General features: G+C 47.8%; 1 protein-coding gene across 4 annotated transcripts in view; it reads left to right on the top strand.

Moving 5' to 3' along the window:
• Positions 1-1919: 1919 nt before the first annotated feature.
• FLNA (filamin A) overlaps positions 1920-15331 on the top strand; it is an 85924-nt gene continuing 72512 nt past the window's right edge. For all 4 annotated transcript variants that reach the window (XM_082205695.1, XM_082205693.1, XM_082205694.1 and 1 more), the window contains exon 1: positions 1920-2349. In XM_082205695.1, coding sequence (XP_082061821.1) covers positions 1935-2349 — 415 coding nt within the window. In that variant the 5' untranslated portion in view covers positions 1920-1934. The remainder of the gene's footprint in view (positions 2350-15331) is intronic.

Raw genomic sequence — 15331 nt, 5'->3', positions numbered from 1 at the left:
TAGTCCAAAAGAGGTCTCTACTTTTCAATAAAAGTTCATTGTTTTGATCTCTTACTCTTGCTGTCAATTTTGCCATTTCTGCCTAGTCCATTAGTTCTAAGATCCATTCTTCCTTGGTTGGAACTTCTCCTTCCTTCCATTTCTGCACATATAGGATTCTGGCTGTTGCTGTTGTTGCGTACATAAATAATTTAATCATCTTCATATGAAGAGGATCCTGAGGTGTGGATAGTATATGGCAACAAGACTGCAGCCTGCCACTAGATGAGCCAGAGCCTTGCTGCTTGGCCCGCAGAAGAGTGGCCCCCTCAGGAAGCCGATTTTGGACACTTTGAAGGGTGACAGATAGGTAGATCTGGCCCTTGGGGCTCAACCCACCAGGAAGTTTTTCTAAGCAAAGGAGCAGATTCAAGAGGAGGCTGTTCCAAGAGAACTTCCCAATGTATTGTGCTTCATTTTACATAGGAAGCTTCCATTGGCCCATCTTGCTCAGTAATGGACACCAATGGCCCATAGTTCTCCAGGGTTTCAGGCAAGAGTCTTTCACTGTTCTATCTGCACAGGCCAGGGATAGACTGTGGGACCTTCCGCATCATTCTGCCACTGAGATGGGCACTACCCCAACACTTCCCATATTAATCAATGGAGAGGAAGTGGGACCATTTGCATTTTAGACACCAAAATGGCTGGTCCTGGCTGCACAGTTTTCTGGTTTAACAATTTCCGGATCTCCCCTCAATATGGGATCCAGCAGCCCACTTGCTTTTCTCATGTGCTCTGTCTTCAAGAAATAGATTTGGAAGATCACCTCTCTCTGCCCCACACTGAGTGTGCAGCTCAGGGTTCCATGTTCCATATTGTGCAAGCCTAAAGCATGCATCTGTGCTGCGGACACACATGTGCATGCACACAAGCTGCACCACACAAGTGCCCGCATAAACACCTACACAGACATGCCATGGAGCAGGCAAACACATCGCATAGGAACTCCAATGCGTATAGGCTTGCTCAGCTGTAGACATACATCCAACTCACTCAAGTGGATAACAAATCATGTGCCATTTTTTAAGTTGATAGGTTTGCCGATTTTTAGACATAGTTCTGGGTTCTTTGTATGTCATCTACTACAAATAAGTATGTATTCTTATAACCCAGGCATGGCTAAACTTGGCCCTCCAGATGTTTTGGGACTACAATTTCCATCATCCCTGACCGCTGGTCCTAATAGCTAGGGATGATGGGAGCTGTAGTCCCAAAACGTCTGGAGGGCCAAGTTTGGCCATGCCTGTTATAACCCTTGTCATTCTCTCTCTCTCAAGTCTTTTATCAGCCATGCCAGCCACTCAGCCATCCTGACTGCGGCCATTTGCAGCAGCAGCTTATCACCCTCAACACCCAGGCCTGCCATGCCTCACTTCCTGACACTTCCTGCCCCCTCTGTCTCTGTTCCCTACCCCCATGCCCCACGTCCCTCACGAGCTGACCCTCTTCCTTCCCCTTCTGTGCCCATGATTCATGCCCAGCCCATAGTGATGGGGCACAGAGTGGCACCATGACTAAGCGGAAAGATCCCTGGGTCAATGTGGGCATGGCCATGGGGGTTAAGGGGGCTTGTGGTGGTCTGCCTGGCATTTGGGGTGAGGGAGGTGGCCTAGAGGTGGGGGGTCATTTTGGGGCTTGAGGAGGCAAGTCCTATTGGCCCTCTGCCAATTGCCACAAGGAGGCTCTTCCTGTGTCCACAGGGTAACTTCCAGGAGGCTTGTGCAGGACGGCAGCTCTGTGAATTGTGCCCCTGGGGAGTGGGGCAGATCTGTCTGTTGTGCCCCCTACCACCCTTCAACAATGTCCAAAGCCCGCTTTGCCTTGCTTGAGCCCTCCGCTCGCCAGTCCCCTTCCCCACATGGCGGCTGATGCCCCCTAGTGGAAGGAGGGGGATGCCCCTTCCGTGGCTGAGCTTCCCACGCCCCGCTTGCAGTGGAGGGCAAAGGGCCAAGGACCGGCGCGCTCCCCGTGGGGCGCCCTCTAGAGGGGCAACCCTTGTACCCCGAGGTGGACGTCGCTCTGCGCTCCCCCCGGGGGCGGCGCCTGGGTCCCTCCTCCTCCTGCTGCTCCCCCCATCTGCTGCCACCGGCCTCCCCCCGTCCCTCCTTCCTCCCGTCGACTCTGCTCTTTACCAATTAAGGCTTGCTGAGCCGCCCGCCCGCCCGGTGTCCTCCCCGCCGCCGCCCGCCGCCCGGCCATTCCGAGCCCAGCTCCGGCCCGAGACGCACGCACCGCCCCGTCCCGTCCCAGGCAGGCAGGAGCACCAGCCCCAGCCCTGCCCGCCCGCCCGCCCGCCGGTCCGGAGAGGTGAGATGGGCCAGAGGGAGCGGGCGCCGCCGGGGCTGGACGGGCGGGGGAACGAAGGAGGCGCCGGGAAGGAGGAAGGCGGAAGGTGGACCAGGCGGGGAAAGGGAGGGAAGTCAGGCTGGGGATGGAGGAGGGAGGCCGGGAAGCGCAACGAGGAAAGAGACGTCGGCGGGGAGCACGAGAGCCGGGATGCCTAAGCAGAGAAGAGCCGAGGCGGGGAGCCAGGAGGACACGCGGCGGAGGGACCCGCGTGCACGGCACGTCGGGATGCGGGAGCTGCGCGGAAGAGGGAGCAGGGGAGCGGGAGTGTCCAGAGAAGAAAGGGGTCCGCTGCTAAGCAGAAGAGCGGAGGGCGAGCGGGGTCTCGGGCCTTCCTCCCCTCGCAGCGCCCCCTCCTGGGCCCGGGTCCCACCCTCCATCGCCCCCTGGGTGGGCAACAGGGGGCCTCTTCGCGTGACCGAGAGGGAGATGTGGAGGGCAAGGTCCTGGGTGGACCAGCGGCACGGAACCTCCCCACTCCCCTTCCAGTAGAACCATTTGCTTAGCTGATTCCTGGGCATCATCCGGCCAGGGGCAAGAGATCTGTGCATCACGCATCAGGTACAACAGACACGAGATAAGTGGCCACCCGCGTGAACTCCTGCTCAGTGCAGAAACGCGGCAACCCGCCCATTCCCCCGCACCCTGCTCGGCCGGGCGATGGACGCAATCGCTTTATTCAGGTGACTTTACCTGCACGCCCTGGTTAAACCCAACAGCCTTTTCAGTTCAACTTGCTGCCAGCCTGGGTTGCATCTGTGTAGGTTTCGGCAGGCGGGCTGGGAGGACGAGTCTGGAGCTTGTGAGCCTGTGGTTCTTGCAGCACAGCCAGAGCCACCAAAATCTTTTTGCCTTTGATTAGTAGATCAGAAGATAACTAGCACTGGGGAAAGTCGGGAAGTCTCTTGTTAAGCAGGAAATCGAAACAGACCCGCGCAGGTTCCGTGCGCCACCCTCAAAGTGCCCCCACTAGATAACATGGGGCACAGTCATGGCATCGCATATTACTCGGTTCTGCGCCCCCTAACATGAATCCTGCCCCTCCTAAAGTAAATCCAGACTACGCCAATGGGCACAGTCTTCTCGGAAGCCCTGCAGACTGTCGAAGTGGTGGCTCCCCTGCCTATTTTAGTGAGGTGGGGGCAGGAGAATTTCCCCGCGGATTTTGTCCTCCGCGGGTGGGAACTTTGCTGGCTCTCACTCTGCTGTCCTTAAGGGGACCACCCCCAAATCCACCTTAGGGGGCTGCAGTGCATCGTTTCACAGTGAGGCTGCTTCTCAGGGAGGAGAAGCCCCACATCTTAGCACCTCTTTAACCACATCTGATTCGGAATACAAAAGTGTGTCATCTGGTCTAAGCAATTTCTGGGTGTGTGCCTTCGAGGCTGATGGTTCTGCAAAATGCAGAAGTTTCTGGTCACTTTTTTTTCCTGTGTGATGGGGAATGTGCAATTATGGGCTCGTGATTGTGCCCCAGGTTGGTTTCTGACACCACTGAGTGTCAGCCACAACTGGGTGTGGCCGGTGAGAACAAGGGAGAAGAATACACTTTAGAGCAAATTAGCTACCCCTGAGCATCGTTTTAAACATCTTGTCATCTTCACCATCCTGGAAGCTGTATTACATTGCTTGGAATTGTAATGTAATACATTGTACAGTATTATATTATTTATCCTTTCCCTAGCAAGTTCATGGTGGTGCACATGGTGTTATCCCATCCTATCCTCGTAACAGCCCTGCAAAGCAGATTAATCTGAAATGCAGAAGCGCATAGCTACACAGCGAGCTCTCTGGCTCAGTGGGGATTGGAACCCAAATTGTTGAGCTCTAAGGCTAACACACTCCACCACACTGGCAAACGTGAAAATTATTTTCCCCACCAACAATTTTAATGCATATTTTATTTAACTTATTGAATTTCTACACCACCCTCCATCCAAGGGTCACAGGGTGGTTTGCAGTATCAAAGCACAAAAATACATAACATAGTAACAAACAAAAACAATAACCTCCATACATAGTTTAAATGTTATTATAATTAAATATATTATTTCAGGAGTCAAGTGGCAATTCTAATGGCCATTAGTGACTGTAAGCATTTAATCAGGAGAAGGTGATATTTATTCTGGATGAATTAACAAAAAGTCGTAAGGGTGTGATTTTGTGCCTATCGTATGAATGCAGTCTCACTTAATCCTTGTTCACCACCCATGTGTCAATACAATTGTGGTAATTAAAGAGTACAGCCCCGCCCCTAGTTCTCAGCGCATACTCACAGGCGCTTGCTCAAGATAATGTAAGGCAAAAACCAGCATGACCTTATGCCGTTTATGCAGAAATAAATCCCACTTTATTCTATTAGGATTATTCCTGGGCATACCATAGGATAACAGCCTTACAGTAACCATGTCTACTTGGAATTAAAACCTTCTGTACTCATTGGGACTTACTCCCAGGTAAATGGGATTAGGATTGCAGTCAAGCAGTCTGCAATCCTATATTGATTTACATGGAAATAAGCCTCATTAAACTTGTCTGATGATTAGACAAGTATAGGATTGCATTATTAGAAGTCCCTGAAAAGTCATTAACTATTCCTATATGTTCACAATTAAAGAAGGACTTTCCTCCTTCTTAAAATGCACAATTAATGGTAGAAACCACATTACAAATCATGGCTATGCAACCTGGAGGGGGTGATATAATTTCAGCTAATGAATCCACAAAACAGCCATTGGACACCTGGGGCGCTCCAGATGTCTTGAACTACAACTCCCTTCGGCTCCAGGTAGCAGGGCTGATGGAAATTGCAGTCCAAAGCAACTGGGGGGGGGCAGGTGAGTGAAGGCTGGCATAAAAGCTTGTGTGAGCCAGTCAAGGGGTTCTGATGTGCTTTAGAATTGTGAATATAGTACAAGTATTGTTATTGCAGATTACCCTGGAAAGAATGAGTATCATTTGGTGTGTACATTCCAAAAGTATATTGCATCAGAAAGAGGGGGTGAGATTGGGCAGGTGGAATAATATAGGCAGGGTTGGTGGTGGGGATGGGCGCAAGGGATGAGAATGTAAAAACCTAGGACTCTGTTCTAGACCAAGTGGCCCATCCTTCCTATGCCAATCCCAAATGCTATAAGGATGTCCCTAAGATCCCTTTTAGGGATGCAGGTGCTGCTGTGGGTTAAACCACAGAGCCTAGGGCTTGCCAATCAGAAGGTCGGTGATTCGAATCCCCGTGACAGGGTGAGCTCCTGTTGCCCGGTCCCTGCTCCTGCCAACCTAGCAGTTCAAAAGCATGAAGTGCATGTAGATAAATAGGCACCTCTCTGGCGGGAAGGTAAACAGCATTTCCATGCACTGCTCTGGTTCGCCAGAAGCGGTTTAGTCATGCTGGCCAGATGACCTGGAAGCTGTATGCCGGCTCCCTCAGCCAGTGAAGCGAGATAAGCGCCGCAACCCCAGAGTCGTCCACGACTGGACCTAATGGTCAGGGGTCCCTTTACTTTTAAGATTCCTTCTAGGACATATGATGTGTTCTGAATTACGCTGCCCTAGGAAAGTCCTGGGAAGGAGGAAGGACGAAAAGACATGTCCTCAATGCCGGTTTGCTTTGTGACATGTTAAAGCATCGCTGAATACATTAAAAAAATAAGAAAAAGGAATACCCCGCATGTCTTTTGGCAACTGCAGTCTCACTTGCACAGAATCCCTAGTGATGTCCTCAAGGTGCGTCGCCACAGCTTTGAAGCCTTCCTGTCCCATAGCTCCATCTATGTGCATGGAGAAGAGAGAGGGGCAGAGAGGAAGAGCCACTCTGTCTTGGTTAGTATGTCAAGCGAGAGCCAAGGAGCCCCAGGGTCAATGCCTCACTCAGCTTACTAGATGATCCACTGCCTCTCAGCTTATCCACACAGGGTTGTTGTGAGGGTAAAAAGAAAGGGGAAGCCATGTAGGCCACCCTAAGGAAAGTGCAAACAAAAAGGTACTAATATGGAAGTTGGGGGCTGCCAAAATCTCTTGGGGAAGTACTAGAACCCCTTACTTTTTTGCAGGCCTGAGGCAGAAAGTTCACATACCCTACCCTGACACCCACTATTAACACAGGGCACAATCCATAAGAGGCTAAGAAGACCCTGGCTGCTGGATCAAGCCAAAGGCCCTTCTAGGCCCAAATCCTGTTTCTGAAGTGGCCAGCCAGATGCCTCTGGGAACGGCCACAAACATCCTCCTGGAGGTTATATTGCATGAGCCTCACCGAAATGAACAGGAGCAGACCAGGAGTGTGGTTTGCTTTGCTGTCCTTCATGGCATCCCAAACCTACTGCCTCGCTCTGGGGGCTGCCCCTCTGGCAGAGAGAGCCTGAGGCATTTTGGTGCCTGAGGGCAGGAACGCCAAACAGAACTCACCAGGTAAATGCAAGCATAAGAACAAACGTTGACATGTTGCTGCTGTTTAATGGACTGTCCCCCTCACAAGCCACCTGAGGCAGCTGGCTCAGATTACCTCATGACAGGCCCACTTTTCCTGCCACGCTGCCCTAGGCTGAACTGGCTGAGTGAAAGGCAGCTCTTGCTGTGTAGCTAAGCTGAGCCTGCGCCCGCTTTTGGCATGCCATCGCAACTGCTCAGAAAGCTGGCCGAGCCCCTGGTGGCTGGGCGACAGGTGGGAAATGGCCAGCTTTTACACAGGCAGCCCAGAGCTTGCAGCCGTGTGGGAGAAAGTCTGTGCTGGAGGCACTAAAAGAAGCATGGCCGTCATGGCCATCAGCGGTTGTGTGAATGGGCTTTTGGTCTCACCGGTGTCAGGAAAAATGAGCAAACAGGTGGGACATCCCCAACCTTTGATTGCCATGCAGTGTAGTGGTTAGAGTGTCAGACTAGAACCTAGGAGACCAGGACTCAAAACATGCACACTCCCAATCAGCCCTGAAGCTCATCGGGTGACTTTGAGCCAGTCCCTGCCGCTCAGCCTTGTAGGGTTGTGGTGGTGATAAAATAGCTTATTGGAGGAAAGATGGGATAGGAAGGCAATGAATATTCCCAGTGCTGCATCCTTCAATTAGCCCAGAGCTCCCCTGAACTACGCTGCTTCACACACAATTGGGGTTATTAAATATTTGGGGGCGGGGGGATGACAGGGACAGACCGTCGCTTTCTCACGCTTTCAAAGCATGTTCATGAGGAAAGTGGGGATTCCTAAGCCTGGTGAGGAGAGCAGAAGTGGGGTGGGGTGGGGGTGGGATGACTCTTATTCCAGATTAGGTCATGCAGAGTAAAAGGAGTTGTTGTTTTTTCGAACACCAGCTCCAAGAACTTGGACCACCACCCTTGCTTCAGCCTTAATTTCTTACAGCTTGGGCTCCCCCTTGCTCTGCTACACACCCGCACTGCCCCCACCCCAACCAAGCCATAGCCTTCTTGCACCCCCCCATCCCCAGTGCTCCTTCCTCAGCTGACTGACACCCTTCTGCCCTGATTCGCAGCCCACTGCAATATCCCTTTCCCCCAGGGCCCTGGGGAGGGTCTGGCTGGTTATTTTAAAAACCCAAAGAAATGAAAGTCTCCAAATAAGGGGAAAATATGAAGCCAGGTCCCTAGGCTGGGAGTTCTTCTGTGTTGCTTGAAGGAGGAGCAGCAGTGGGGGAAAGAGGGGGGAGGGGGGAGCTGGGAAGGGAGTCAAGAGGGCCACCTATCGATAGAACCTCGGAACTGCATGCATCTCTTTTACTAAGCACCCCCCACCCCACCCTGCCAAGCCTTCTCCATAGAGCAGGGGTCAGCAAACTTTTTCAACAGGGGGCCGGTCCACTGTCCCTCAGACCTTGTGGGGGGCCAGACTATATTTTGAAGGGGGGGGAATATGAACAAATTCCTATGCCCCACAAATAACCCAGAGATGCATTTTAAATAAAAGCACACATTCTACTCATGTAAAAATACGCTGATTCCCGGACCGTCCGCAGGCCAGATTGAGAAGGCGATTGGGCTGGATCCGGCCCCCGGGCCTTAGTTTGCCTACCCATGCCATAGAGGGACTTACCTGCTCCGTGGATTGCCATAAGGTGGAAGGGAGATGAAAGGCATTCCTTAAAGTTTATTTTCTGCACCACAAGGAAAATGATTTCTCAAAATGAGTGCTCACCAAAGAAGCTCTATAAATCAGGACTGATGAGTAGTGGCTGCTTGGGTGGGGTAGGATCCATAATATACTTTACAGAAGTGTCTTTGGTTCCTCTTCTTGCTGGTGTGTGTGTGTGTGTGTGTGTGTGTGTGTGTGTGTGTGTGTGTGTTTGCCCAGCTTGTATTTGCATGAGTGCCTTGGAAGCTCAATGAGCTCTTGAAACCACGTAGTCAAGTCTCTTCCATAATCGGCCAAGAGCAATGCATTAAAAATTAGCATCCTGTACCAAATGTGGGTGTCCTATGGTCATCTCAGCTCCACAAGGAACCCAATCTCTTGCACTACTTTTAAGGGTTCCAAAGAGGCAGTGTGTGCGATCCAAGAGGGCACAAAGACACACACACACCCCTTGCAATGTTGTGGCGGGTGCTAGAGATCAACCCATGAAACATGTGCAGATACCTTCAAGGGATGAGCCCATTGGCATAGCCAAGGGGCAGTCCCCCCCCCAGATCCACAAAATTATGGAGAAGCATTGAAAGTACTGTGTTAACTGAGTTTCTGCCCCTCTCCCAGCAGAAGCCTGCCCCCTGTAATGCTTTCTCTTTGGGGGTATATTTACCCATGATTTTCCAAAGAAAGCTCAACAACTGGGGGGGGGGGCAATCTCCTAAAAATGTTCAACAACTTTGGCTCCCCCCCCCAAAAAAAGAAATCCTTTACAGAAGTGTCTTTGGTTCCTCTTCTTGCTGGTGTGTGTGTGTGTGTGTGTGTGTGTGTTTGCCCAGCTTGTATTTGCATGAGTGCCTTGGAAGCTCAATGAGCTCTTGAAACCACGTAGTCAAGTCTCTTCCATAATCGGCCAAGAGCAATGCATTAAAAATTAGCATCCTGTACCAAATGTGGGTGTCCTATGGTCATCTCAGCTCCACAAGGAACCCAATCTCTTGCACTACTTTTAAGGGTTCCAAAGAGGCAGTGTGTGCGATCCAAGAGGGCACAAAGACACACACACACCCCTTGCAATGTTGTGGCGGGTGCTAGAGATCAACCCATGAAACATGTGCAGATACCTTCAAGGGATGAGCCCATTGGCATAGCCAAGGGGCAGTCCCCCCCCCAGATCCACAAAATTATGGAGAAGCATTGAAAGTACTGTGTTAACTGAGTTTCTGCCCCTCTCCCAGCAGAAGCCTGCCCCCTGTAATGCTTTCTCTTTGGGGGTATATTTACCCATGATTTTCCAAAGAAAGCTCAACAACTGGGGGGGGCAATCTCCTAAAAATGTTCAACAACTTTGGCTCCCCCCCCCAAAAAAAGAAATCCTGGCTATGCCCATGGCTGAGCCTGAGTGTTATCTCTGTGGCTGGAGTGCATCTCTCAGATTGTGCGGGGGGGGGCACAGCTGCTTAGGGCAGCAAGATGCCCCCTGGCTGGCCAAAGGCGGCGGCTGAATCACAGTCTGGAGCTGCCTTCCCTTGGAGGCAGTGGCGTAGCGTGGGTTGTCAGCACCCGGGGCAAGGCAAGTAATTTGCGCCCCCTAGCCCATGGATTTGCGCCCCCTAACCCGTGGATTTGCGCACCCTAACCCTAACCCCCAGATGTTGCGCCCGGTGCGGCCGGCCCCCCCTGCACCCCCCACGCTATGCCACTGCTTGGAGGTATGCCAGAGCCCTAGCATGAGCATATTTCAGGGTCCAGTTACGTGAACCCTTTGGCACCAGTTGCCAGTGGGAAAAGCCTCGCTTGTGTTGATTTCTATTTTTTAAAAAATAATATTTATTAGTTTTCCAACAAATTAAACACAACACTACAAAACACCCAAAAAGAAAAAACATACAATACAAAAAAGAAACAATCAAAACAAAACAAAACAAAAACCATTTAAAACACAATCCAATTTCAACATCTTATCTTTCTTTCCCTTATTTCCTCGACCTCCTCACACCTCCCTTTTTGTATTCCACTTCTGTTAATTGTTTCAGCAATTCCTTTCCATCTTCCTCTGTTTTCTATCCTATAATTGTCTTAACACATTCTAACCATATTTTTCCCTTTAAAGCTCTATTAATCTATTTATACTTAATTCCTTGTAAGATTTCTGCTAAAGCCATATAACTTGATTCCAACATTTTTCTAACATTCAATAATTTTACAGTATTTCTGTAAATAGTCTTTAAACTTTTTCCAGTCTTCTTCCACCGACTCTTCCCCCTGGTCTCGGATTCTGCCAGCCATTTCCGCCAGTTCCATGTAGTCCATCAACTTCACCTGCCATTCTTCCCTGGTGGGTAAATTTTGTGTCTTCCAATATTTCGCAACGAGTATTCTTGCTGCTGTTGTTGCATGCATAAAGAAAATTCTATCCTTCTTTAACACCAATGGGCCGACCATGCCCAGGAGAAAGGCCTCTGGTTTCTTAAGGAATGTATATTTATTTTTTATTTTTTTATAAAAAAATTATTGGTTTTTCACAGTTTTTAAAAACACAAACAATACACAATACAAACAAACAAACATGTATAATTTCATATCGCTTTTTCTTAAACCTTGCTTCGCTGACTTCCCCATACCTCCCCTTTCTGCATCCCAATTTCCAAAATTATTTCAGCAAATCCTAACACTTGGTTTTATCAATTTTTCCCTTATTCTTTTCTTTTACTTAATCTTTTACAGCTGTAGTCTCCTTTTTTCCCCCTTAAAACCACGACATTTTAGCACTCATTAATTTTGCAATGTTTCTTAAGATAAACTTTAAATTTCTTTCAATCTTCTTCCACCGTCTCTTTCCCCTGATCACGGATTCTGCCAGTCATTTCAGCCAGTCCCATATAGTCTATCACCTTCATCTGCCAAGGAATGTATATTTAAATACCTTTTTCATTTCATTATATATCATCTCCCAGAATGTCTGAATCCTTGGGCACATCCACCAAAGGTGAAAGAATGTACCTTCAGTCTCCTTACATTTCCAACATTTGTTATCAGGCAAATGGTAGATTTTTGCAAGCTTGACTGGTGTCATGTACCACCTATAGATCATTTTCATTAGATTCTCTCTTAAGGCATTACATGCCATAAACCTCATACCTGTGGTCCATAACTATTCCCAGTCAGCCATCATAATATTATGTCCAACATCTTGTGCCCATTTGATCATAGCAGATTTTACCGTTTCATCCTGAGTATTCCATTTCAACAGCAAGTTATACATTCTTGACAAATTCTTAACTTTGGGGTCTAACAATTCTGTTTCCAATTTTGATTTTTCCACCTGGAAGCCTATTTTTTTGTCCAAATTATATGCCTCCATTATTTGATAATAATGGAGCCAGTCTCGCACTCTGTTTTTTTAATTTTTCAAAGCTCTGCAGTTTTAGTCTATCTTCCTCTTGCTCCAGAATTTCCCAATACTTCGGCCATTTGGCCTCCATACTGAGTTTTTTCTGAGCCTTTGCTTCCATTGGTGACAGCCATCTCGGGGTTTTATTTTCTAACAGGTCTCCTTATCCAAACATTAAACAATGCTTTTCTAACAATATGATTTTTAAATGCTTTATGTACTTTTACCTTATCGTACCACAAATATGCATGCCAACCAAATACATTGTTAAAACCTTCTAAATCCAACACTTCAGTATTTTCAAGAAGCAGCCATTCTCTCAGCCAGCAAAAAGCAGCTGATTCATAATAAAGTTTAAGGTCTGGCAGGGCAAATCCACCTCTTTCTTTAGCATCCGTTAATATCTTAAATTTTATTTGAGGCTTCTTGCCCTGCCAAACAAATCTAGAAATATCCTTCTGCCACTTCTTGAAACAATCCATCTTATCCAAAATTTGCAATGTTTGGAACAAAAATAACATCCTTGGCAACACATTCATTTTTATCACAGCAATTCGGCCTAACAATGATAACTTCAAATTTGTCCATACTTCTAAATGCTTTTTCACTTCAGTCCAACATTTTTCATAATTATCCTTGAATAAGTTCACATTTTTAGCAGTCATGTTAACCCCTAAGTATTTCACTTTTTTAACCAATGTTAGTCCTGTCTCCTCCTGAAAATTCTCTCTCTCATTCATAGTTAAATTTTTCTCTAGAACCTTGGTTTTCATCTTATTCAACTTGAAACCTGCAACCTGTCCAAATTCTTGAATCAGTTCCAATACCCTTTTAGTACTAGGTTCTGGCTCCTGTAAAGTCAATACTAAATCATCAGCAACACTTGTGTTGATTTCTAAATACGGTACATCACTCAGCAAACAAACCGCCGGTCATCATCTGTAAGCATGTTAAAGAATCAACTTTCCCTTTTTGAAAACATCTGTGATGGCACACCAGGTGTTGAGTGTGCTCATGACGACTGCAGAAGCCTGAGCTTAGGTGGGACTGCAGACTTAATGGTGAATTTGGGGTGCTCTTATGGGGCTGGGGAGTGGTGTGGAAGACAGACAGCAAACTGCACACAGGTACCCCTGTTCACTTCAGTGGGGCCTGATGTAGGGAGGCTTTCTGGAGGACTGTGCCTCATGTTGATTGGTAGGATGGGGAGGTAGAAGTGTTGTCATGTCAAGCACCAAAATCCTTGGGGTGGCCCACGGACTGGCCTGTAAGAAGCCAGTGGTGACTAAAAGCCAATTTGGAGAATATGTTTCCTGTTGCTACCAAGTTCTGAGAGTGTTTGGTGAATGAATGTTTCTGTTCATATCTACTTACCTCCCGATCTGTTCTTCACTAACATATTCTTACTTGCTCTGGGACTCCAGGATAGAACAGGATTTCAGGAATTTAAGATTTTATTTCCTTATGAAAGCCAGTCCCAAGACCCCCCAAAAATGAACTGTAGATGGAGGAGGGATTTGTACTGGAGAAGGAGCTGGGCTATGTAAATAAGCACAGTCTTGATTCTCAAAGGCTTCTATGGGACCTCAATGGGACTAAGTAAATAGGTGGCAATATGGGACATAGATGAGAAGGGAACTCACCTGCTTCAGGTGAGTTATTCTGGGTGTGGGTAGGAGGGAGCAGGTTTAGCCTCTAACGCAGTGGCATCCCTGAGTGTACACTGTTACTTTCTACCCAGATGCTAATAAGAGCAAGTGAAGCACTGCATTGTGGCATTAAGGGGGGCAAAGATAGAGATCCTTCAGGGTGCCATGACCAGAGATGTGCACCAGCACTTGCCCCATCCCTCCATTTGCCACAACAACAGACACTTTGCTGGTAAATGAAACTGCTTTGCAAGCCTCTAAGTGGCTGATGCCAAAAATGCCCTGATAGAACTGTCTCTCCCAGCCACCCAACACCAACAGAAAAGGCACCGACCTGCTCACCATGACTGGGGGTATTACTGAGAATCATTCTGAGAACTTTAGCGTATGTACTTGCACATGTATACACAGCACACAAACAACCACCCGCTATAGCAACTTACAGATAAAATTCACACACACAGTCCCATATACAGTCTGCATACCCAGAATATGGATATGAATGATTGTGTGCATGAAAAGAATTAATTCCCTCCAATACCAATGCATGGCAGTTTCCATTGTGAGTGGTGCACATTTGTTTAAATGGTGAGGCTTTCCAACCATGAACACACAGTATGGGATCCCAATCTTTTTCTGATCACTGTTTTCATGTTGCAAGGACAACATTTGTTTAAATAATTGCATACTGCTCATAGCTAAAAGTGCTGCATGTGCATTTGTTCATTTAAACTCTTGTGGTTTTTCTCCACTTCAATCTGCATGCATTGGGGGAAAATCTGTTCCCATGATATGTGTGCATGAACAGCAGCCATACATTTCAGACACATGCAAGCCACTTTAACCTTACTGACTGTGCCTGATACACATTTATTTCCTCTTCCTCCACTCCTGCCTTAACTGACAAATTAGATTTCCAAAGGGGTTACAGTGCTTGAAGAAGTGCCTACTAAAATCTGAAAACTACTCTTCACCAGGAGTGCAACTTTCTTAGTAGACTTCTGTTTTGTATGACTATCAGAGGGTGGTATTGAATGGTTCCTAGTGACATCAATAATTGCAAAATGAGGTTCTCCACACATCTGCCCCCAGGACTGAAAATCTGAAAATGTGTGTGCATGTGCAAATACTTAGCTGAAAAAGAAGAAGCAAGCATAACATTAATTAGTTGTATGCTGTGGTATGTGCCACCAGTAATTTGACTATGGCTGCAATCCTAATGCCACTTACCTGGGACAGTAAGCCCCATTGAATCAGTAGGGGTTACTTTTGAGTAAGCATGGCTGGCCTTTTACTGTAAGCAACTAACAGTATGTTGATGTCTGTTTTAAACACAAAGTGTATAATTTGCTTATAAATCCCCACAGCTGACTTCATAGCCTAGGCAAGCTAATAAACTCTTAGTGTTGCATATGCACAACTTGAAATATAGGGGAGGTGATACTGGCTTTCCTTCTAGAGATATTGTTTATTATTACTTTATCTATTTATACATTAAATTGATATTCCACCTTTCCTCCAGGGGCTCAAGATGGCAGACATAGTTCTCCTTGCCATTTTATTCTCGCAATAACCCTGTGAGGGAGAAAATGCTAAGAATGAGTGAGAGGCCCCAGGTCACCCTGTGAGCTTCATAGCTGAGTGGTGATTTGAACTCTTCCCCCCCACACACACACACTCTAACCACACCACCACGCTGGTTATAAAGGTAAAGGTAAAGGTACCCCTGCCCGAACGGGCCAGTCTTGACAGACTCTGGGGTTTGTGCGCCCATCTCACATCTATTGGCCGGGGGCCAGCGCTGTCCGAAGACACTTCCGGGTCACGTGG

This window comes from Podarcis vaucheri, assembly GCF_965113315.1.
Source record: "Podarcis vaucheri genome assembly, chromosome: 17".
Lineage (NCBI taxonomy): Eukaryota > Metazoa > Chordata > Lepidosauria > Squamata > Lacertidae > Podarcis > Podarcis vaucheri.
The sequence above is the reverse complement of the archived record's forward strand: the minus strand, read 5'-3'. Positions and strand labels throughout refer to the sequence as shown.